The sequence below is a fragment of the Entelurus aequoreus genome, linkage group LG25 (genome assembly GCF_033978785.1).
Source record: "Entelurus aequoreus isolate RoL-2023_Sb linkage group LG25, RoL_Eaeq_v1.1, whole genome shotgun sequence".
In the NCBI taxonomy this organism is placed as follows: Eukaryota; Metazoa; Chordata; class Actinopteri; order Syngnathiformes; family Syngnathidae; genus Entelurus; species Entelurus aequoreus.
The window spans coordinates 31,719,084-31,745,511 of NC_084755.1; the positions used below are offsets into that span (position 1 = coordinate 31,719,084).

Here is a 26,428-nt window from a genome sequence, read left to right on the forward strand (position 1 = left end):
CTCTTGTTGTGTTATTTTTATTTGACTTTATTAAATGTTTGGGTGGAATTTTATTAAACAAGTAATATATAGAATAGAATAGAAAGTACTTTATTGATCCCTGGGGGAAATTCAGGACCACCGTTCGCTCACAATAGACAATAATAATAATAAATAATATAATATATATAATATATGAATAATATAAATATATTATCTGCGATGAGGTGGCGACTTGTCCAGGGTGTACCCTGCCTTCCGCCCGATTGTAGCTGAGATAGGCTCCAGCGCCCCCTGCGACCCCGAAGGGAATAAGCGGTAGAAAATGGATGGATGGATGGATAAATATATTATACATATATTCTACATTTAAGTATAAATATAAATTAATCAGATCTGTTATTTTATGGAGGGATGTAGTTAATCATAGAATTGGCACCCAATGTTATTTAAAAAAAGTATTGATTACCAATCAAGAATTGTTTTACATCGAGAATCGATTATGAATCGAATCGTTAGCCCCATGAATCAAATTGAATTGTGTGGTGCCCAAATATTCACAGCCCTAAGAACTACATATTGCAGTGTAAAATTTATAGATAAATAAAATAAAATTTAAAAAACCCACTATCATTCGTATTGCACACCAAGAAAACCAACTTTGGGACAGAGTCTTGCATTCAACCCAATGTAAATGTAAAGATGCCATTCCAACGCAGTAAGACCCATGATGCATTAAGTTTCCACGTCACACTTTCAAGCCCTATTATGCAAATCCAACTTTTCTTACCTATTGGTACCTGTTGTTTTGTATTTGGTACCTGCATACATTGCTTTGCAGATATATTTATAAAACAATCTTGCCCACTGGTGACGTCAGTGGATAATCCATATATGGTAGAAATGGAGCCACATTAATGAGACAAAATTGGACAGCTTCGCGGAAGCCAATCATCTCCACAAGTTCGTCTTTCCTAAACCTATCACTGGGCTAAGTCCATCTTTCTGCAGCCCATCTTGCAACCCGGGTTCATCTTTCCAAATGCCTATCAAATGTCCAGCTCCATTTTTTGGCTGCCCAATCACCGGGGGAATGCAAACTTTTTTGGGCCGCCCCTCCAAAGCGATCATTTATAAATCACTTCTAGTTGCGGCAATGTGGCTGCACTTTCACTATTAATAATTCCTTAAGTTATAATGTTGTGATCCAAAACATTGTTGTAAATGCACAGTTGTCCGTTTAAATTAATTTTGCATATGATAGACACTTGCTGTTGCATTTTAGAGGCACTGTCTGGTTATTAGCAGGCGCATGAGTAGCGTTAGACTTACCGTATTTTTCGGACTATAAGTCGCAGTTTTTTTCATAGTTTGGCCGTGGGTGCGACTTATACTCAGGAGCAACTTATGTGTGAAATTATTAACACATTACCGTAAAATATCAAATAATATTATTTAGCTCATTCACGTAAGAGACTAGACCAGTGGTTTTTAACCTTGTTGGAGGTACCGAACCCCACCAGTTTCATATGCACATTCACCAAACCCTTCTTTAAATAAAAATATAATGTTTTATTTATTTTTGTTCAAATTCAAGACAAAGTTATATGGGTTTTTTACTAGTGCACAAAATGAACCGTGCATGAACATCACCTTGTTCAAAGAACAAAACCAACACAGTGCGTGAACTCACAACAAATTACACACCTGCAAATCAGATGGAAAATTAGAGGGAACATTGTTTGGGGGTATCCATAATACTTAGACTTAGACTTCCTTTTTATTGTCATTGAAATGTTAACTTTACAGTACAGATACGCCGATAGGGAGAAGTTTTTATTTACACGATTGATTGATTGAATGAAACTTGTATTAGTAGATTGCACAGTACAGTACATATTCCGTACAATTGACCACTAAATGTTAACACCCGAATAAGTTTTTCAACTTGTTTAATTAAGTCGGGGTCCACGTTAATCAATTCATGAGTCTGGTGTGTCTTGACCGCTGCGGCGGAGGCTCTGCCGAACCCCTGAGGCCGACTCACCGAACCCCTAGGGTTCGATCGAACCCAGGTTAAGAACCACTGGACTAGATGTAAAAGATTTCATGCGATCTAGCGATTAGGAGTGACAGATTTTTTTGGTAAACGTATAGCATGTTCTATATGTTATAGTTATTTGAATGACTCTTACCATAATATGTTACGTTAACATACCAGGCACGTTCTCAGTTGGTTATTTATAAATAATAAATTATAAAATTATTATTATAAATTATAAATGTATGCGTCATATAACGTACACTTATTCCACTATTCTTTATTTATTTTAAATTGCCTTTCAAATGTCTATTCTTGGTGTTGGGTTTTATCAAATAAATTTCCCCAAAAAATGAGATTTATACTCCAGTGCGACTTATATATGTTTTTTTCCTTTATTATGCATTTTCGGCCAGTGCGATTTATACTCTGGAGCGATTTATAATCCGAAAAATGCGGTAAATGAAAATAAAAATACATGAAAACAAGCCCAGTCAAGAAATATGAGCACATTTATAATCCTAACTATCGGAAGGATAGGAAAAGAAAATACATCTTAAAAAGGGATGAACATACAGGCGGTCCTTTAATCTGGACGACTCCGAGGTGGCGCTGATGCAGGCCATCCTACTCATGAGCTCAGGTGAGAACATTTTACTTTGAAGATTTGTATTCTTCTATTGCAGGAGTGTCAAACTCGTTTTCACTGAGGGCCACATCGCACTTAAGGGCCACTTTTAACAGTAAATAAACATTTTGCCTATGCATTTAATTTTTTTTACATACCGTATTTTTCGGACTACAAGTCGCAGTTTTTTTTCATAGTTTTGCCGGGGGTGCAACTTATACTCAGGAGCGACTTATGTGTGAAATTATTAACACATTACCGTAAAATATCAAATAATATTATTTAGCTCATTCACGTAAGAGACTAGACGTATAAGATTTCATGGGATTTAGCGATTAGGAGTGACAGATTGTTTGGTAAACGTATAGCATGTTCTATATGTTATAGTTATTTGAATGACTCTTACCATAATATGTTACGTTAACATACTAGGCACGTTCTCAGTTGGTTATTTATGTATCATATAACGTACACTTATTCAGCCTGTTGTTCACTATTCTTTATTTATTTGAAGTTGCCTTTCAAATGTCTATTCTTGGTGTTGGGTTTTATCAAATAAATTTCCCCAAAAAATGCGACTTATACTCCAGTGCGACTTATATATGTTTTTTTCCTTCTTTATTATGCATTTTCGGCCAGTGCGACTTATACTCCGAAAAATACGGTAACTATTTTGTTGAATATAATTTGGCAAATAACTGGAAAGATGGAAAATCAGTCAAAACTACTTTTATATCAAACATGTTTGCGCTGTGTATAATAACTGATTTTATTGAAAAAAATTAGAACTGAAGTCATGAACATCTATTATTTTCTTAGACCCCCCCCCCCCCACACACACACACACACACACACACAATTCCGTGAAGCCGCTGGGAGAGAATAAAATTCTGAAACCGTGCCTGATCAAAATGTTGAATCAACAATCTAAAAAAATTAACTAATGTTATCCCTACTACCACTACTAAATACAGCCACATTGGGGTCCAGCTCAGGATACTGCTGTTGCTTTAATATATAATATTTATCATGGCGCCGTCTTTGTCTCATCATGAATTATGAATGACTAGTGTGCGATTAGTCCAAAACCGCATGTTGGGCAAAGCAGTAATAGGAAGGAACAAAAGAACAACCTAAGCAGTAGCAAAGGACTGATGAAGAACCTACACTCAAAAAATACAACATGAGTAACTTAAACATCACCAAGTCAAGGGTGTTTATTGTTTTATGCTCTTATATTGACCGCAGTTAACATTTTTTCCAGACTTGTGTAAAATGTATAAAACATTTGTGAGGAGCAATGCACTTTTGCATTATGCCCACATCATTCTAACCTGACTCTCGCCAGATCCTTGTAGTTTGCTGAGCTCCATACAAGGATCTGGGACTTCTCAATAGGAGATGTATTTCAGAAGGTGGGGCCTTGTAAAAAAAATAATTGTATGTGATTGGATTAAACCACTTGTCCGTTACCTTGAATGACGTGCTACTTCAACCACTCACATCCAAATCCACCCGTGACGCTGATGAGAGCGACGCTGGGTAATCCAAAATCCAAGACAGAGCGAAAAGTTAGAGAATTTTTACTGAAACAAGGCAGCAATGTCAGTAGACGATCCATGTGACAAAACAGTTGCAATAGCAGAACCAATGTCAGCACACGACTCCTCGCTGCGTGCCGCCATTGTTGTTTGAATCAAACAGTCGCTTCGGCGCTACATCACATCTATGAAATCCCGCCCGCCGATCCTGATTGGTTTATTATTTTTTGCTATCTTGAAGGAGTTTGCATTACCCTCGAGCCCAGATCCTTGTGTGGAGCTCAGCGAACTACAAGGATCTGGCGAGAGTCAGGTTATCATCATTCGTCTTAAGATGGAAGGTTACACTGCAAAAACTGAAATCTAAGATTAAATATCTCAAATAAGGGTGATATTTGCTTATTTTCTTTCTGATAAGATAATTCTTCTCACTAAGCAGATTTTATGTTAGAGTGTTTTACTTGTTTTTTGTGTTTTGGTCCTAAATGATCTCAGTAAGATATTACAGCTTGTTGCTGAGATTTGATGACCTATATTGAGTAAAACATGTTTGAAACTAGAATATCAACTGTTGCAAAGCTGTGTCATCAACACTCACAAGTATAAAACTGCTTTTTCAAAGTAATAATTTCTTATTTCAAGCATGAAATAAAAAATCATGACTTTGACACAATTGTGTCTCATAATTAAAACGGATGACAGCGAAATGGACTTTGCTGTTTTATTTTCAATGAAACAATAGAAAATACGTACTCATATAGTAGTACAGTTGGCACAGTACAGTAAACTGACAGTTAATATTTAAACATTTAACATGTGACATTTCTAACAATTTTGAACAGAAATAATTCATGCACATTCAGATAAATTCTTCAAAATTACAATAAAAAAAAAATTGGCCGGGGGCCGGGCTGTAAATATATAAATATATTCCTTGCGCACTAATTGACTGAAAGAACACGCACTTGGCGCGATGATGTCATGTTATCGATGGAAAAATGCATTTTTAGACAATATGATTTGCCTGAGCGGCCCGTAGACCCTAAGAGTAACAAGCAGTTGCCTTGTTGCCTTTCCATTAAGAACAATAAACTAGTTTTTGTTATAAGTTTGCTGGTTTCAAGAAATGTAATGCCGAGCGCATATCATTATGTCAAGATAATGGCACTAGCATTTACTTAATTTAAGAATATTTTTCAACATATTGAGAAAAAAGGTCTCATATGTGTTTTTCTACCAAGAAAAGTGCACTTGTTATTAGTGAGAATATACTTATTTTAAGGTATGTTGGGGTTCATTGAGGTTAGCTAATTTTACTTGTTTTGGAAAGTCTTGACAAGCCAAATTTTCTTGTTCTATTGGCAGATACATTTGCTTAGTTCAAGTAAAATACCCCTAATTTTTGTATTTTTTTCCCTTGTTTTTGAACACTGACTTTTTGCTGTGTATTTAATTAAGAATGGCACCAAAACATTGCCTGTACAGGTACAACTTTTAGGATTTCTGTAGACAGTTTGATCCCCTTTTTGATTATTCCATATACTAAAATGGTTTAAAAACCTGAACTTTCTACACCCATGCACATGAGCAGAAGTGATAATACAATTCAATGTTCACCTCATTTACAGAAGCAATGCCGTCTGACACGCTCTGGTTTGGTTTCCAGTCATTATGGCATAAAAAAGGCATAAGGCATAAATTAGCAATCACGATCACATGCTTTTCACGAAAACAAATATTGTGCATCTGTAACGACGTGGTTGCATGGTTATGCGCGGGTCGTTATCCCGAGATGCGGAAGGAAACTCCAGAGGCAAGGAGCAGCTGAGACAATGATCTATTGTCTATGAAACATGCAAAACTACAGAAAGACTAGCGTGCCGATCGCACGAGAAGCTAAGCTAAGGAAATAGCTAGCGTGAAAGCTCGGCATAAAAACAGGCAAACAAAAAGCAAAGCTTAGCTCTGGACTCGTAGGAATAGACGTCGTAACTGTTGCGTGTAAGCAAATAAGACAGCCAGACAGTGTTTGGCGAAAGATAGGAATATGTAGCTCCCTGATCAGTGCCCAGGAGCAGGTGAGCGTCCCGAACACTAATCAGAGGCAGGTGAAATTAATCAGCACCCATGGAAACCAAAACACAAACCCAGGGGTGCTGAAAACAGAAGTGAGGTAGTCAAACTAACAGAACAAAACATGATCCGGGCAACGGATCATAACAGCATGCCTATAAAAGCACCATTTGGGACAGGTTATGAAACTGTTAAAAAATAAATTCAAAAGAAGGAACCACAGTATGTCATTTTAAGAAAATGTATAGTAAAAATCAGTCATACGACCTAATGTTTCAGATAGATTTAAACATGAAAATTCAAGCACGAGCTGCATGGACTTGAAAGAAAAAGCTTTAAGTACTGTATTGGGTTTCTTTCATTGAGCTCAAACCATTCCAATAGGCAATACAAGCAGCATGTGTTTGTTATTTATTCTCAAACAGGAAAAACTGGTGTATAATACTAGTCGTATTACCTTATCGCTGAGCCGTGCGCGATACAGAGTAGAAAATTAACTACATGTGACCATATAGAGACAGAAATTATGTGTAAATAATAGGGGTGTAACGGTACACTAAAATTTCGGTTCGGTACGTACCTCGGTTTAGAGGTCACGGTTCAGTTCATTTTTTGGTTATTTATTTACCAAATTTGTAAACAATGGCATAACATACATATACACACAGGGTCCATTGCCAGGGTTAATGTGGTCAACATATAAGCGGTAGAAAATGGATGGATGGATGGATATATCAAATAAAAACTAAATAAGATAAGGCTCAGATGGTTTCAGACATGAGCGCTGACATGTGACAACATTGCCACTAGCACTAAACAATCTTTCTGATGGTGAACTGGTGGCTGGTAGTGGCAAACGACGCTGTAATTGTGGTATGTTTGCTACAATGGGCTGAATCGCTCGGGGTTGACTTTTCACCGGACTTTTTGGTCATACATTCGTCGTGTAACTGCCGGTGGTGATTTTTCAAGTGCCGGAATAAATTAGTCGTGTTGCCTTGGGATGTGGCGACTTTGGCCCGACAAGTTTTACAAAGTACCTGTTTCTGATGCACATCTGAAGTTTCGAAACCGAAGTAGTCCCAAATGACAGACGTGCTGCTCTTCTTCTGTATTAAAACTAAATCCTCCTCCACTTCTGACCCGGCGGCAGCAGCCATTTCCTCCAGGACGTTTGTTTCTTCACCAAAGTTGTTAGTGGGCGTGTACGCGGTAGCCTCGTCAATGGCCGCCTCTGATTGGTTAGCGTGACGGCATGCCCTGCTCACAAGTAGTTTACCACTTCTGATTGGTGAGTTTGACAAGGCATGAGAGTAGCACGAGCAGGCTGCATATACACAACAGACATGTCAGCCAGGAGAGCTAAATAACGTTCGTCTAAAACCGAAGCCTTCACGATCTCAAGATTGAGACTTCTGAAATCGCAATTTCGATCTGAAAACGATAAATCGTTCAGCCCTAGTGCGTAGCATAGATTTGCCGTGCGCAGAGGACGCTTGAGCAGTGCGCAATTGCACAGGCGCGCACCTTACAGGGAACATTGACTACAACCACTCCTCGAGTGCACTGTACAACAGGTGCATTCTTATGTGAGGGGCTACCAAACCTGTATAGTAAGTGGTCAAGCAGGACAAGGTGGAATATGCCAATCAGGTCATTGCAGGTGAAAATGTCGGACCGTGACATAGGCTATGTTCACAGAGCAGGATAGGATGTCCAATTTGTTTTTGTTTTTTTCTGAAATACAATCTTTTTATGTCACAAAAAAAACGTGAATGCAAACTGACCCGCGTGCAGACAAGACATCACAGTGTTTACGGAAGCAAACATGTCTTCAAATTTACAAACCCCGTTTCCATATGAGTTGGGAAATTGTGTTAGATGTAAATATAAACAGAATACAATGATTTGCAAATCCTTTTCAACCCATATTCAGTTGAATATGCTACAAAAACAACATATTTGATGTTCAAACTGATAAAACGTTTTTTTTGCCAACAATCATTAACTTTAGAATTTGATGCCAGCAACACGTGACAAAGAAGTTGGGAAAGGTGGCAATAAATAATGATAATGTTGAGGAATGCTCATCAAACACTTATTTGGAACATCCCACAGGTGAACAGGCAAATTGGGAACAGGTGGGTGCCATGATTGGGTATAAAAGTAGATTCCATGAAATGCTCAGTCATTCACAAACAAGGATGGGGCGAGGGTCACCACTTTGTCAACAAATGCCTGAGCAAATTGTTGAACAGTTTAAGAAAAACCTTTCTCAACCAGCTATTGCAAGGAATTTAGGGATTTCGCCATCTACGGTCCGTAATATCATCAAAGGGTTCAGAGAACCTGGAGAAATCACTGCACTAAAGCAGCTAAGCCTGTGACCTTCGATCCCTCAGACTGTACTGCATCAACAAGTGACATCAGTGTGTAAAGGATATCACCACATGGGCTCAGGAACACTTCAGAAACCCACTGTCAGTAACTACAGTTAGTCACTACATCTGTAAGTGCAAGTTAAAACTCTCCTATGCAAAGCGAAAGCCGTTTATCAACAACACCCAGAAACGTTGTCGGCTTCGCTGAGCCTGAGCTCATCTAAGATGGACTTATACAAAGTTGAAAAGTGTTCTGTGGTCTGACGAGTGCACATTTCAAATTGTTTTTGGAAACTGTGGACGTCATGTCCTCCGGACCAAAGAGGAAAAGAACCATCCGGATTGTTCTAGGCGCAAAGTTGAAAAGCCAGTATCTGTGATGGTATGGGGGTGTATTAGTGCCCAAGACATGGGTAACTTACACATCTGTGTTTAATGCTGAAAGGTACATACAGGTTTTGGAGCAACATATGTTGCCATCCAAGCAACGTTACCATGGACGCCCCTGCTTATTTCAGCAAGACAATGCCAAGCCACGTGTTACATCAAAATGGCTTCATAGTAAAAGAGTGCGGGTACCAGACTGGCCTGCCTGTAGTCCAGACCTGTCTCCCATTGAAAATGTGTGGCGCATTATGAAGCCTAAAATACCACAACGGAGACCCCCGGACTGTTGAACAACTTAAGCTGTACATCAAGCAAGAATGGGAAAGAATTTCACCTGAGAAGCTTCAAAAATGTGTCTCCTCAGTTCCCAAATGTTTACTGAGTGTTGTTAAAAGGAAAGGCCATGTAACACAGTGGTGAACATGCCCTTTCCCAACTACTTTGGCACGTGTTGCAGCCATGAAATTCTAAGTTAATTATTATTCGCAAAAAAAAAAAAAAGTTTATGAGTTAAAAAAAAATCAAATATCTTGTCTTTGTAGTGCATTCAATTGAATATGGGTTGAAAAGGATTTGCAAATCATTGTATTCCGTTTATATTTACATGTAACACAATTTCCCAACTCATATGGAAACGGGGTCTGTATAAGCAACAACAATACATTATTATTAATGCACCAGTACCATCATTACATCAGATCAATCAAACAGGAAAGTGTGTTGGCTCTCTGCTAGTTTCGTTTGAGTATTTCCAGGACTTAATGACATGTCTTTTAGGATGCAATCAGGACGATCAAGATTTGTTGCGAGTAGACGTCGCCGAACAACAAAAACCGGTTAAGTAACATGCTGGAAGGCACCATGCTGCTGCTTCTCCATCCCCACGGCGCGCGTCCAAACTATGCAGAACACTTTATAAAAATCCACGCGGTGTGTAAATGTTTAGGAGCGAAAGTAAGACGTGCATGCAGCTGTTTATATGCGAGTAATATAGTCACACAATCACAATAGGTCCATTCAAGGCTCAGCACCATCCCCACCCGCGCCAAATGCAAATGAGTAAAGGGCGCATGAATACGTGATATCAAGTCTAACTACAAATACGACGTTATGAAATATGAGTTGTAACTTGCCTCAAATGTATCTTGACGGCGTCTCAGGGCGCTTTCTTGGCAAAGTGAGGGCCACACACTATATAGTGCCCCTCCCTCCTCGCCGGCGTTGTCGCACAAAACTAGCTTAGCTGAGAACAAACTATGCGTTCAAAGATCCTCTGGGAGTGAGACGATGCGCTACTAGTGCATGTTTTGCTAGAACAATCCGTTGTCGAGCGAGGCAATTGATTGATTATTGACCATAATGGTGGTAACAGTACCAGGTCGATGGTAGCGTAGTGGAATCAATAAGTTTGACGTGTTTTTCCACCTTTTCTGTCGCTTTGTTTATATGGCGGAGTGAGACCTTTGCAGTCGTAACGCTCTTTGCAGGGAGCAACAAGTGGCCATTTTTTTTGCATGACAGATGAAAGGAGGAGGTACAAATATACTACGCGCAAACTATTCATAAATGTACGTTTCTCAATACCCGACCTGTTTGTTTGTGCCTTTAAAAAATAATTATAAATCTACATTAAAACACTCTCTGCCTCTAACAACCAAAAAGCTGTTAAAATGATGATGCTGTGTTCCAAATTTAAGTTATTTACTGAAATTGAGTGAGCCTATGGCTTTTATTTTATATATATATTTTTTGCATTCTATTTTAATTACTTTGAATTTATAACCCCCTGGCGCTGCTTTGTACTCTTTTTGTACTGTTTTGTACTACTTTTGTACTTATTTTGATTATTGTTTGTCTGTTTTTAAATGTTGAAATGTATAAATAAAAGTAAAAAAAAAAAAACAAAAAAAAAAACGACGTGTTCAAACAAACAAAAAAAAAACTATGCGCAAACTATTCATAAATGTAAGTCTCTCAATACCCGACCTGTCTTTTGTGCCTTTAAAAAAGAATTAGAAATCTACATTAAAACACTCTCTACCTCTAACAACCAAAAAGCTGTGAAAACGATGATGCTGTGTTCCAAATTTAAGTTATTTACTGAAATTGAGTGAGCCTATGGCTTTGCACTGTTTATTTTATATATATATATTTTTTTGCATTCTATTTTAGTTACTTTGAATTTATAACCCCCTGGCTCTGCTTTGTACTCTTTTTGTACTTATTTTGATTATTGTTTCTTGTCTGTTTGTAAATGTTGAAATTTATAAATAAAAGTTTTTTTTTTAAAAACTAAAAAAAACGACGCGGTTGAAAGATTTAAAAAAAAAAAAAAAAAACTATGCGCAATTCATAAATGTAAGTTTCTCAATACCCGACCTGTTTTTTTGTGCCTTTAAAAAAGAATTAGAAATCTACATTAAAACACTCTCTGCCTCTAACAACCAAAAAGCTATGAAAACGATGATGCTGTGTTCCAAATTTAAGTTATTTACTGAAATTGAGTGAGCCTATGGCTTTGCACTGTTTATTTTATATATATATATTTTTTTGCATTCTATTTTAGTTACTTTGAATTTATAACCCCCTGGCTCTGCTTTGTACTCTTTTTGTACTTATTTTGATTATTGTTTCTTGTCTGTTTGTAAATGTTGAAATTTATAAATAAAAGTTTTTTTTTTAAAAACTAAAAAAAACGACGCGGTTGAAAGATTTAAAAAAAAAAAAAAAAACTATGCGCAATTCATAAATGTAAGTTTCTCAATACCCGACCTGTTTTTTTGTGCCTTTAAAAAAGAATTAGAAATCTACATTAAAACACTCTCTGCCTCTAACAACCAAAAAGCTATGAAAACGATGATGCTGTGTTCCAAATTTAAGTTATTTACTGAAATTGAGTGAGCCTATGGCTTTGCACTTTGTTTATTTTATATATATATATTTTTTGCATTCTATTTTAGTTACTTTGAATTTATAACCCCCTGGCGCTGCTCTGTACTCTTTTTGTACTGTTTTGTACTATTTTTGTACTTATTTTGATTATTGTTTCTTGTCTGTTTGTAAATGTTGAAATTTATAAATAAAAGTTAAAAAAATAAATAAATTAATAAATAAAACGACGCGGTTGAAACATTAAAAAAATAAATAAATAAACTACGCACAAACTATTCATGAATGTAAGTTTCTCAATACCCGACATGTTTTTTTTGTGCCTTTAAAATAGAATTAGAAATCTACATTCAAATACTCTCTACCTCTAATAACTAAAAAGCTGTGGAAACGATGATGCTGTGTTCCAAATTTAAGTTATTTACTAAAATTGAGTGAGCCTATGGCTTTGCACTTTGCTTATTTTATATATATATATTTTTTGCACTCTATTTTAGTTACTTTGAATTTACAACCCTCTGGCACTGCTTTGTACTCTTTTTGTACCGTTTTGTACTCTTTTTGTACTTATTTAGATTATTGTTTCTTGTCTGTTTGTAAATGTTGAAATGTATAAATAAAAGTTAAAAAAAAAAAAAATTAAAAAAACGACGCGGTTGACACATAAAAAAAAAAAAACTACGCGCAAACTATTCATAAATGTAAGTTTCTCAATACCCGACCTGTTTTTTGTGCCTTTAAAAAAGAATTAGAACTTTACTTTAAAACGCTTTCTACCTCTAACAACCAAAAAAATCACTTCATATTCTCTACTGCTCGCTAGTATTACCATATCTGAGTTATTGTGCAGAAATATTGGGAAATAACTACAAATAGGGATGTCCGATAATGGCTTTTTGCCAAAATCCGATATTCCGATATTGTCCAACTCTTAATTACCGATAACGATATTAACCGAATTCACACATTATTATGCCTAATTTGGATAACAATGATCTGCACACACAAAGGTTAATGTTAACTTGTGTTTAAAAATACCACACAACTTAATATATTCACAACATAAATGTATACAAGTGCATCCCAATGCATTTTATTATCTTTGTAAAGGTGCAAGTTTAAATATTCTTAAAGGCCTACTGAAATGATTTTTTTTTTATTTAAACGGGGATAGCAGATCCATTCTATGTGTCATACTTGATCATTTTGCGATATTACCATATTTTTGCTGAAAGGATTTAGTAGAGAACATCGACGATAAAGTTCACAACTTTTGGTTGCTGATAAAAAAAGCCTTGCCTGTACCGGAAGTAGCGTGACGTTGCAGGTTGAAGGGCTCCTCACATTTCCCCATTGTTTACACCAGCAGCGAGAGCGATTCGGACCGTGAAAGCGACGATTACCCCATTAATTTGAGCGAGGATGAAAGATTCGTGGATGAGGAATGTGAGAGTGAAGGACTAGAGTGCAGTGCAGGATGTATCTTTTTTCGCTCTGACCGTAACTTAGGTACAAGGGCTCATTGGATTCCACACTTTCTCCTTTTTCTATTGTGGATCACGGATTTGTATTTTAAACCACCTCGGATACTATATCCTCTTGAAAATGAGAGTCGAGAACGCGAAATGGACATTCACAGTGACTTTTATCTCCACGACAATACATCGGCGAAGCACTTTAGCTACGGAGCTAACGTGATAGCATCGTTGCCTAAATGCAGATAGAAACAAAAGAAATAAGCCCCTGACTGGAAGGATAGCTCCACCTACGCCAGCCCTCATCTGCTCATCAACACCCGTGCTCACCTGCGTTCCAGCGATCGACGGCGCGACGAAGGACTTCACCCGATCATCGATGCGGTCGGCGGCTAGCGTCGGATAGCGCGTCTGCTATCCAAGTCAAAGTCCTCCTGGTTGTGTTGCTGCAGCCAGCCGCTAATACACCGATCCCACCTACAGCTTTCTTCTTCTTCTTTCTAATACGCCTCGGAGACTTAGTATGTGTAAGTAATATGCAACTGTAATTGAAAAAGTAGTGGACTTGAAGTGGGTGTGGCATGGATGATTGTTTGGCGCCCAATAATAGACTTGATGGAGGATTCTTGAAATTGCAAAAGATTCACCAACACAGATGTCCAGAATACTGTGGAATTTTGCGATGAAAACAGAGCTTTTTGTATTGGGATACAATGTGTCCGAATACTTCCGTTTCAACCATCGACGTCACGCGCATACGTCATCATACATAGACGTTTCCAACCGGAAGTTTAGCGGGAAATTTAAAATTGCACTTTATAAGTTAACCCGGCCGTATTGGCATGTGTTGCAATGTTAAGATTTCATCATTGATATATAAACTATCAGACTGCGTGGTCGGTAGTAGTGGGTTTCAGTAGGCCTTTAAGATTTACTACAGTGAAATATTTCCTGAATGCATTTTAAAATTTTAATAGAGCCTAATTATGTGTTAGGACTATTTTTGGGGGCTTTTTCATTTCCTGTTCAACAATATACTTTGAAATCTTGCAGGATGAATGCAGGTGAAACTGCAAAAAGTCCATTCTTGCCAGCAATTCAACTTCAAATGTGAAACTAAAATGTGATATAAACTCATTACATGCCAAGTGAGATATGTCAAGCTTTTATTTTTTATACATTTCATGAATATGCCTCACAGTTTGTGAAAAGACCACATTTTCTAGGTTTTCATAAACTGTAAGCCACAATCATAAAATTATATCTAACAATGGCTTAAAATATCTTGAGCCTGTCATATATTAGTTTCACTTTGTAAGTCTAATTTCTGATAAAAACAAACCTTTTGCACCTTTGTACATTACTTAGTCAAACTACTCTAGTTGTTTGTTGTACAGTACATTCTACTGTATTGTTTTTTTTAATACTATTCCTTTTCTAAAGTTTCCTTTTGCTACTTTGTTTTTGCTATTTTGGGGGGCAAGTATCGATTAAATTGATTTCAAATCATTTCGATGGACGACACTGATTTGAGATACGCATGTTTTGAGTTACGAGCTCAGTCATAAAACTAATGGATCTCCTAAGTTGAGATACTGCTGTCTATCTTACTAATCATGGCCTCAAAATACTATCTCTACATAAGTCTTCAGAAATTAGTTCTGTTTGGACATTACTGGGTTACAAAAGGAACACACACGTCAAGTCTGACAAATTGCTTCAGATTTATCAGGAGGGAGGAGACATGAAAACCTGCCACGTTGCAGGTTAGGTTCACAGAGTAAGTTACCATGGTAATACTGACATACATTATGTATAACACATACTGTTCAGACACACATACATACATACATACATACCAGGACAGCAGGTTATTGTGTGGGTGGATTCGTCATCACCACAGAATAAGATTGCGTACCAAGCCTGACAAACAAAACAGTCGAAAGATCACAAAAATGCTTTAATCAATCGTTTGAGTGTAACTAATACAAACTGACAAAAGCTGGACTGCATAGAGAGCACATGAGCACGCTGGTGTGTGGGTGTTGTTATTTGTGTGGCGGCAAACAGTGGAGAGTTTTTATTTATTAATTTCATTTTTATGATTGCACGCATGTTAAAAGTACAATTTCAATGTTGATGATGTGCACTCTTTTTAGAATTTTTTTTTATGGCAACTCAAAAATCATTATTTGAAATATTTCCTTAAAATACGTATTGAGGCAATAAAGAGTGTTTAATTGCTGGATTAATGGAACAAAGTAATTGACAGATTGCTTAATTATTATATTAAAACAAAGCCTAAGGTGCAGCTCTAATGTCAACATGGCATTGCAAAATATCCCTACCAAGAACATCACCCAGACGGTAGACGGAAGAAGCAAAGGCCACGTCTATTTTGTACTCACCTTTTCAGGAAGCTTCTTCCGGCAGCCAACCATGTTTTCTTCCTGTGTACAGCAGGCAGATTACTACCACACTCTGGGGCTGCAGCAAAAAGGGAGATGAAGTGACTGTTATGGGAAAATAAAGTCACTGTCTGTGTTGCGTAAGTAGAATAAATTCTACTAAGTAGCAACAACAAATTCCTCCATAACTGTAAAGGTAAAACTAAATGGAGGTGTATGAGCTCAGAGAGAAGACACCTTACTAATGGCTGGCTATGACAGGAACTGGTGGAAAACTTTAACCCTTGGGATGTTTTTGAACAGTTTCCCCAAAGCTTTAACCTTACACAGGTTATTTATAGACCTTTAAAAACAAAAAAGTAGTGTAGTAGTGCAAAAAATACATTTACTAAGTATTTCATTCTCTCAGGGCATTCAATCAATCACAACTGGACTCCACATCCCACCCCCGGATTTTAAATAATGTAAATAATTCAATGTATATACTCTGATGATTAACTTGTGTGATGACTGTATTGTGCTGATAGTACATATTTGTACCATGAATTGATTTACGTGGACCCCGACTTAAACAAGTTGAAAAACGTATTCGGGTGTTAACATTTAGTGGTCAATTGTACGGAATATGTACTGTACTGTACAATCTACTAATAAAGTTTCAATCAAATGGTTTGTCTGAGAAGACGTTTCGCCGCTCATCCGAGTAGACTTCATCAATTAGGTGCTCATAGATTTAGATTGGTCAGATCAAGTCCAGCGGCTGGTGACAAAACCCCAAATATTTATACTCCAAAACCAGGAGGGGAAATTACACTTCAACGACTATTGTTGGCTTTGACAGTTAGGATTGCTCGTTTGCATTAAAACAGTTGTTTTCTCACTGCGATAGGGCAAAACCATCCTTGCCCAGGCACACCCACCTGCTTTTGGAGTATATAAATATTTCGGATGAGCAGCGAAACGTCTTCCAGGACAAACCAAACAGTCCAGTTGCGATCGATCGAATGCCGTGAGAGGACAATGACCTGGATGAATGAGAATATTAATACATTTTACTTATAAGGCACCTTTCTGGGCACTCAAGGACACCGTACAAAATGACAACAATAAAATAAATTGGATAAAAACAACAACACAGATCAAATTTGCAGTGAATAAGCAGTCAAGAAGAGGTGTGTTTTGAGCCTTGATTTAAAGAGGGATATTATGAAAATGCACTACGTACTCTATACTGCACCTTGGTACTCCCACACCTTACATACTGTGTTGAAGTATGGGGGAATACTTACCACAACACAATTCATCCTCTGATCATATTACAGAAAAGAGAAGTGCGGATCATTCACAACGTTGGTTATTTAGAACATACTCATAATCTGTTTATGCAATCAAAGTTGCTCAAATTTGATGACCTTGCTAAATATAATACATTAATAATCTTATATAAAGCATTTAACAAATTATTGCCGCCTAATCTACAACGTTTTTTTATAAGACGAGTGCAGGCTCGTACGCGGAGTAAAACTATGGAACAAACTGGATTTACAACACAAGCAATGCCAAACTATTAATCTATTTAAACTATTATACAAACATGGGGTCTGGTTCAAATATAGAGATGAGGGTCTTTAATTTGACCTGCTGTTGAACTCTGTCTCAAAGTGTTAACATGTGCTCAATGTTTCCTTACCATTGTTGCTATGTTGTCTATTACCATTGTGGTAATGCCACTATGATACAACATCTGCATTATAATCCTTGAACAAAGTAAGAGTGAAACTCATGTGAATAATCACTGAATGGAGAACTGGGGGTGGGATTAAATAAATTATCTTCTTCCCACTCCCTTTCATGCAAAACTGGACAATCATGCATTACATACTATACATTACCTTTTGCACTATATTAATTTATATCATAATGTGTTGTCAACTTTGTACTTTTTTATGTCATTGCCTGAAATAAATAAATAAATGAAAAAAAAAGAGGGATATTAAGTCTATATTACGAAGTTCTGGTGGTAATGAGTTCCAAAGATGAGGGGCTGAGCGGCTGAAAGCTCAGGCACCCATGATGGACACTTTATATAAGGGCACAGTGAGATGGATGGATGAAGAGGATCTTAGGGAACGTGAGGTCGTGGCGACATGGAGCAGGTCAGAGAGATATGACAGAGAAAGGTAATGGATATGTTTGAAAAATGAGGGGAATGATTTTAAATTGGATACAGTGTTTGATGGGTAGCCAATGGAGTTCTTGCAGAACAGGGGTGATGTGCTGGATTCATTTTTTTAATTCATTCATTTATTTATTTCAGGCAATGACATAAAAAAAAGTACAAAGTTGACAACACCTAATAATATAAATTAATATAGTGCAAAAAGTAATGTGCATGATTGAAGGGGTATAGGATAGGGTAAGGAGAATATTCATAAATAAGTATTTCATTTAAACCTTTATTCATTCATTCAGGGAGGGCCAATTACTTTCGGATTAGGCCTAGGCGATATATCGATAAACTTGATATATCGCGGGTTTGTCTCTGTGCGATATAGAAAATGACTATATCGTGATATTCGAGTATGCGTTCCCACGCAGTTGCTTTTAGCTGCAGGCATTACAATACAGGCTCTTCTCACTCTTTCTAGTCTCTCTTTCTCACAGAGACATAAACAAGCGCACCTTCTTACATACGTCACATACGTATACGCCAGGGGTGTCCAAAGTGCGGCCCGGGGGCCATTTGCGGCCCGCAGCTAATTGTTTACCGGCCCGCCACACATTCTGGAAATACTACTATAAAAATGAAAAATAAAATTAAAAAAAGTGTAATGAGGTGAAATCTAACGAGAAAAAGTTGCAATGTTGACACAAAAGCTGCCATGCAGGCTGTTTTTTTTCTTTTGTCTTTCTTTATTTTTCTTTTTTTGCCATTGCTCAAAAAAAAAAAAAAATTACAAAAAATCCATGTTATAATGAATTATTTTCAGGGCTCCAATTACTTCAAATATTTCACTTTAAAATGTTTTATGTGGTAAATATTGCATATATTGTGTAGTAGCTATATAAAAACATCAACATTTTCTTTGACAAAAGCGCATAAAACAAACAAAATAATTGTTCCAGCATAAAATCGACAGATATATCTGAAGTTGATCTCGTAATTTAAGTGTTGAAAGTAAAAGAAAAACCTAATAAAAATGTATTACTTTATGAGTGGGGCACCTTTTGGATCCCAAATATATTTAGTGATTTTTTATTTATCTTTTCACTGTGATTACTCAAAAATATGAAAGAATTAAAATCAATGGTGTCCTGCATTACTGATCTTTTAGGGCTCTAATTACTAAATACTGCATATTTCAGTTTTACTATAAAAAAACTAAGTTGTTTTTGACAGAAAAGCCATATAACATTTGTTTTAATTTGTATTACTTTATATCAACTTCAAGTTGATATAGAGATTTACTGTAAGCGTTAATCATTTAAAAAAAAAAAAATCTGACTTATTTTTAACATTTTAATGACTGAGACCCTTTATGGTCCCCGGGACCCCTAAAGGTAAAATTAATAAAAAATCCATATATTTTGTTATGGTTTGAAAATGAAAAATATCAAAATGGCCCCCACATGCTTTAATTTTTCCATGTGAGGTGTCATGATCCGTTACCCGGATCATGGCATGATGTATGTTTTTGGTAATGTTTCTGTGTTAGTCTGTTTCCTGGGAGCACCCTCTTTCCCTGTTTACTGTTGGTTTCCATGGGCACTGATTCTCCTCACCTGTCTTAGTTTAGCAATTAGTGTTCTCGCCAGGTGTTTTGGTTAATCACTCCCCTTTATAGTGTGCGGTCACCCAGCAGTAGTTGCTGGGTCAATGTTTGCTGTAGGCAACATTTACGTCTCATGTTTTTTTTTCTCATCGCTGTAGCAAAGTCTAGCTTTCCTCGTTTTTTCACCTTTGGTGACATTTTGGTTTTGTTCTGCTCCACGCTTGCTAGCGTCCTCAGTTTTGTATTTTTGTCTTGCCTTTAATTTATTAAAATAATACTTCATCTTAGTGATGGGTTGATGAGGCCTCATGAAGCGTTTCGACACATTGCAAAACTGTATTGATACTGTGTCGATACTGTGTCACTAAATACTGACATCTGCTGGACATTAAAAATCCCTACAGGCAACCTATGGACCGACTCAACTGACACTGATTTTATGACCTAGTATATACAATAATATAAACCAAGTCATTGTATTTCATTTAGGATTATTTAATATCTTCATTTAAATAAAAATATATTTTTATCTTTTTTAGATACAGTCAAATAATGTGAGCATGTATCATGACTAGGATGGTAGAAGGTGGGGATTGAACCCCAGTAACCGATTGCTGGCACGGCCACGCTACCAACTTCGCCACGCCGTCATTCCTGTACCTTATCTAGTAACAGTAGTGATGGGTCCTGCAACACAGATGCATAGGCGCATGCGTCGAGCTCATAGAGCGAAACCCTGTGTCGGTGCGCGTACCGCTTTTAGAAAGTCACGTGACCGATCATGAGCTGCTTTGGTCACGTGACCGATACGCGAACTGTATCGCACTGACGCCTCCTCTGTGCCCTGTGAGCAACATTCCCTCTAAGGTGCGCGCCTGCGCAATTGCGCAGTGCTCAGGCGTCCTCCGCGCACACCGTGCGCCGCACAGCCAATATATGCCGCGCACCAAATCAAACCCATCTGAATTCTAAACAAAATAAACACATTTATTCTGTGTAATTTTGAAATGCAACTTTGAGTGACAGTGACAACAAGCGGCCCTAACGGTGTTCGTCAACAACACGCATTGCGCCGCTTCCTAATAAACAGTTTGACGCGCAGGCGTCAGTGCGATACAGTTCATGAGCGGTCACGTGACCAGAACAGCTCATGAGCGGTCACGTGACCAAAACAGCTCGTGTTCGGTCACGTGACTTTCTAAAAGCGATACGCGCACCGACACAGGGTATCGCTCTATGAGCTCGACGCATGCGCCGATGCATCGGTGTTGCCGGACCCATCACTACTTCATCTTAACTCCACGACACTCCTGCTTGTCTCCTACCTTGGAAGGAACACAACAATCGCAGCCATGCGTCGAAGACGTAACAGATTGACCCAGCCAGACGAAGTGTTCCTGTCCAACATGGACAAGCAAGACATCCTCCGGGAGCTCAGAGCGGACGTCCAGCCATGGGAGAGCGAAGACGAAGCGGAGCTGTCCGAAGAAGACCTTCCGGCCGGCGCTCTGGTGGCATGGGGGCAGCTGATGGCGAAGTTGACGGAAGCAGAGACCCGCTTCCTCCCCCACTCTCAAGCCACCCGGACATCGTCCACGCCACCCGGTAAGCGAAGGCTCGGGCAGTGGGCAGGCACAGAGGCACATGCGTATGAGGGTTGCGAAATGGACACTTTTCCCCCAACGTTGTCTGCCAGGCTCTTCCCGTGCGGCTTCTCCTCCCCTCAGACACCACCTGCTGGCAATTGTCCAGAAAGACGCCAGCGGCGCTCACGCACAAGGCCAGCTCCCAGGCTTCCTAGAGCCCACCCGCCCGTGCCCTCTGCTCCCGCCGAACCCGCACAAGCGCTCCCCCCACCAGCTCCATCTAGCATCTGGAATCTGCTTCCTGAGGGGGGGGCCAGTGCTGGTAGCGTGTCAGCGGGGCAAGCAGACCTCATTCCACTGAGGTTGCTGCCTGCCTCTCCTCCAGCGGGGGAGCTGTCTGCTTCGGCCCTACTTCCTGCTCCTCTGGCTCCTCCCACGCCTGCCACGCTGACGCCACCATCAACGCTGGTGGTCCTGCAAACACCATCCTCTCCACCTCCTGCTCCAGCTCTGCAAAGCACACGAGACCCTGCAGAGACCGACCCAGTAAAAAGGGCATTGAACCAACAGGAAAAACAACTTGGACAACAGGAGGAACAGTTTGGCGTTCTTGGGGCTTGCGTCAACGCCATGGCGGAACGCCAAGATGCTCGCCTTGATGCTTTGGAGAGACAGCTGGGAAGTATACTCACCGCGCTGCAGGTGATGATTCCCCCTACGGCCCACCTAGCAGTCCAGCTGAGACCTCCGCCCACGCCGACAGACGAGCCGCCTGCTCCGCCTCTGGCTCCGCCCACGCCGGCAGACGAGCCGCCTGCTCCGCCTCTGGCTCCGCCCACGCCGGCAGACGAGCCGCCTGCTCCGCCCACGCCGGCAGACAAGCCGCCTGCTCCGCCCACGCCGGCAGACAAGCCGCCTGCTCCGCCCACGCCGGCAGACGAGCCGCCTGCTCCGCCTCTGGCTCCGCCCACGCCGGCAGACGAGCCGCCTGCTCCGCCTCTGGCTCCGCCCACGCCGGCAGACGAGCCGCCTGCTCCGCCCACGCCGGCAGACAAGCCGCCTGCTCCGCCCACGCCGGCAGACAAGCCGCCTGCTCCGCCCACGCCGGCAGACGAGCCGCCTGCTCCGCCTATGGCTCCGCCCACGCCGGCAGACGAGCCGCCTGCTCCGCCTATGGCTCTGCCCACGCCGGCAGACGAGCCGCCTGCTCCGCCTCTGGCTCCGCCCACGCCGGCAGACGAGCCGCCTGCTCCGCCCACGCCGGCAGACAAGCCGCCTGCTCCGCCCACGCCGGCAGACAAGCCGCCTGCTCCGCCCACGCCGGCAGACAAGCCGCCTGCTCCGCCCACGCCGACAGACGAGCCGCCTGCTCCGCCTGCTCCGCCTGCTCCGCCTCTGGCTCCGCCCACGCCGGCAGACGAGCCGCCTGCTCCGCCTCTGGCTCCGCCCACGCCGGCAGACGAGCCGCCTGCTCCGCCCACGCCGGCAGACAAGCCGCCTGCTCCGCCCACGCCGGCAGACGAGCCGCCTGCTCCGCCTATGGCTCCGCCCACGCCGGCAGACGAGCCGCCTGCTCCGCCTATGGCTCCGCCCACGCCGGCAGACGAGCCGCCTGCTCCGCCTATGGCTCTGCCCACGCCGGCAGACGAGCCGCCTGCTCCGCCTCTGGCTCCGCCCACGCCGACAGACGAGCCTCCTGCTTCCATGGCGATGCCTCCTGCTTCCATGGCGACGCCTCCTGCTGCTTCCACGGCGACGCCTCCTGCTTCCACGGCGACGACGCTTCCTGTTTCCACGGCGATGACGCTTCCCGCGGCTTCCACACCTGCCTCGCCTACCACGCCTCCCACGGCTTCTACGCCTGCTTCGCCGACGACGTGCCCACCTCCTCATGTCAGGCGGGCCGCACCACGGCGCCGCCCACCTACTCGTGTCTGGCGGGCCACACCACGGCGCCGCCCACCTCCTCGTCTCTGGACTTTTTATGGACGCTTTTGGCGCCAACAGCAGCGACGCCCAGGACTTGGGTGTAGGACTCAAAGACTGCTGAGGTTCTGGCGTCAGTCTCGTCCGCCTCAACGGCCACAGACATGGCCATTCCGAGGTCGCCCGCCTCGACAAAGGCGGCGACAATCTACTCGCCGCCGCCACCTGACTTGTCCCCGGTGGCTTCGGGGACACATGGCTGGGCGGCCCACCACCAAGACCTCCCTCCACCCTCCCGTGACTTTTGACTTATTCTGGAGTTTTTTTTTTTTTAGGGGAGGGGTTTCTAGTTTGGGACGTCTGGGATCCGTCCCTTAAGGGGGGGGTTATGTCATGATCCGTTACCCGGATCATGGCATGATGTATGTTTTTGGTAATGTTTCTGTGTTAGTCTGTTTCCTGGGAGCACCCTCTTTCCCTGTTTACTGTTGGTTTCCATGGGCACTGATTCTCCTCACCTGTCTTAGTTTAGCAATTAGTGTTCTCGCCAGGTGTTTTGGTTAATCACTCCCCTTTATAGTGTGCGGTCACCCAGCAGTAGTTGCTGGGTCAATGTTTGCTGTAGGCAACATTTACGTCTCATGTTTTTTTTTCTCATCGCTGTAGCAAAGTCTAGCTTTCCTCGTTTTTTCACCTTTGGTGACATTTTGGTTTTGTTCTGCTCCACGCTTGCTAGCGTCCTCAGTTTTGTATTTTTGTCTTGCCTTTAATTTATTAAAATAATACTTCATCTTAACTCCACGACACTCCTGCTTGTCTCCTACCTTGGAAGGAACACAACAATCGCAGCCATGCGTCGAAGACGTAACATGAGGCCCTCAGTGGAAAAAGTTTGGACACCCCTGGTATACGCCCTTGCGGAGCAGAGAGGTAGCAGCATGGGTAACGTTAGCTGTGGTGCGAGTGGTAATACGAGAGAAAGAAGGTGCGAATCTGGTAACAAATGAAGAAAGAATTAATTCCCAAGAAAAACAGCAGGGGGTCCATTGTCTGGCGGTGGTTTGGCGTCAAGTGGGAATATGTCGGACAGACAACCGTCATTTGTCAAGTGTGGAGCAAAAGCGTTGCTACAAAAAGTAGCATTACTGCTAATTTGTAGCATCATTTGAAAAGTCACCTGCTAGAGAATGAAGAGTGCTTACTCCGCATGTCAACATCTCTGTTCAGTGCCACACCAACAAAATGCAGAGGCAACCATTTCCACATCAACACCGTATGAAAAAAAAAAAACGACATAAGGAGATAACGTCCGCCGGAACCTACCACATAGCGAAGGACATACACTATTTGATTTCCTATTATGCAGCTCATTTTTATTTGACAGTTATTGAAATATCTTGTGTGACATCATGCAGAAAAGTGCACTTTATTTGTTTTAAACTATTGTAGTGGCGTTCTGTACAAAAAGTGCACTTTAATTTAGTGTTGTTTTGATTTGTCATCTTAGTGACATCATGCACACAAGTGCACTTATAGCTTGTTTTAAAATGTCTCTGACAATCTTGCACTTTCTGTTTGGAAATGACATGAATGTTTGTGCCACTGCTTAATAACTGTTTAATAAATACACTTTTGGTCAATTGACTTAGTTGTGATTTCCCTCTCTGCATTGAAGTTTAAAATGAGCATATATTAATGCAAGAATGTTTTAATGTAGACACATAGAATCATCATACTGCTGTGATTATATGCATCAAGTGTTCATTCAAGACTAAGGCAAAAATATCGAGATGCATATCATGTATCGCGATATGGCCTAAAAATATCGAGATATTAAAAAAAGGCCATATCGCCCAGCCCTATTTCGGATTATTACAACAAATTATTAAAAGCAAAGTAAAAAAAACAAAAGAGCTATACAAACATTGAGTATGTAAACTTCTGACCTCCAATGAGTTTTTTTTCCCCTCAAAGAGAGCATTTTCAGGTGTACTTGATCAAAGAGGGTGTGTCTTTGACTTGAAAGAGGTCTTTGTAACGGACATGTCCAACTCTAATAAATAGTCCGCATTTCGAGAGCAGTCAGAACTTAAGTTGGGATCCAAACGGAGCAGAAGCTTTAATTCAACATCGTCACTTCTTCAACTATGATCACTTTACCATCCATCAGGTAAGACAAGTTTTAACATCACTCCTGATTCGACCAAGTGTCATTGTTTACAGTTGAAAGAAAACTTAATTTACACGCTATTTCTATTTCACTTGAAAAGCATTGAAGTTAAACTTTGAAACTTTACAAAAGTACAACTTACTTGATTGATGCCTTAAGAATCAGGTGTGTACTAATGTAGTACAAAATACAAAGTACGACTCACTGAAACCTTCCAAACAAATTTTTTTACATGGTGGCGATAATAAAAATATATTATTCGACACCACTGACCTTTGTGCAACAATTATATTGTTGTCGCTAAGTTTAGAAAGTTAATAGTTTTAACTTGGCTGTAAGAGCTTAGCTTAGCATCATGCTAGCTAAGATAGCAGGTTAGCTTCTTTTAACTCGAGTCGGTATTTGAATTTAACGGAGGTTAAGAAACGGATTGTTTGTTCTAATTGAGCAAGCGTTATGATATAAAGCATTATCAACACTAATTCAGTGGTAAAATATCAACTACATAACCTGTTGTCGTCGACAGGCGGGGGGAGAGCTCCATCTTGTGTGTTGTTGTGGTGGTGATGGCTAGGTCGACCCAAGTGTCTGCCGTGTCGATATCAGGGTACGATCGGCATCGGATTGATACTGTTGTAAAGGGATCGATATATTTTTTTAGTGCTTTTCAATGTCTGTTTTTACAAATACAGTACATATGTCTGTGGGATTTTGTCATACTTGCATAATAATATAGTATTTTTCACTACATATTGACTTATTTTGCATTATAAGGGTATGTAATATAAAAGGTTGTCCTTTCGTATGGTTAAATTGTAGGGATGTCCGATAATGGCTTTTTGCCAATATCCGGATATTGTCCAACTCTTAATTACCGATATCAACCGATACCGATATATACAGTCGTGGAATTAACACATTATTATGCCTAATTTGGACAACCAGGTATGGTGAAGATAAGGTGCTTTTTTAAAAAAATTAATAAAATAAAATAAATAAATTAAAAACATTTTCCTGAATAAAAAAAGAAAGTAAAACAATATAAAAACAGTTACATAGAAACTAGTAATTAATGAAAATGAGTAAAGTTAACTGTTTAAGGTTAGTACTATTAGTGGACCAGCAGCACGCACAATCATGTGTGCTTACGGACTGTATCCCTTGCAGACTG

General features: G+C 40.3%; 1 protein-coding gene across 1 annotated transcript in view; it reads right to left on the minus strand.

Annotated features, from left to right (window-relative positions):
- The window catches only part of cpt1a2b (carnitine palmitoyltransferase 1A2b), a 110,588-nt gene extending 84,798 nt beyond the window's left edge, over positions 1-25,790 (minus strand). The window contains exons 1-3 of the mRNA XM_062036642.1: positions 25,768-25,790; positions 15,803-15,881; positions 15,254-15,317 (exon numbers count right to left, since the gene is read on the minus strand). Of these exons, the coding sequence (XP_061892626.1) occupies positions 15,254-15,317; positions 15,803-15,835 (97 nt within the window). The 5' untranslated portion in view covers positions 15,836-15,881; positions 25,768-25,790. The remainder of the gene's footprint in view (positions 1-15,253; positions 15,318-15,802; positions 15,882-25,767) is intronic.
- Positions 25,791-26,428: the final 638 nt, after the last annotated feature.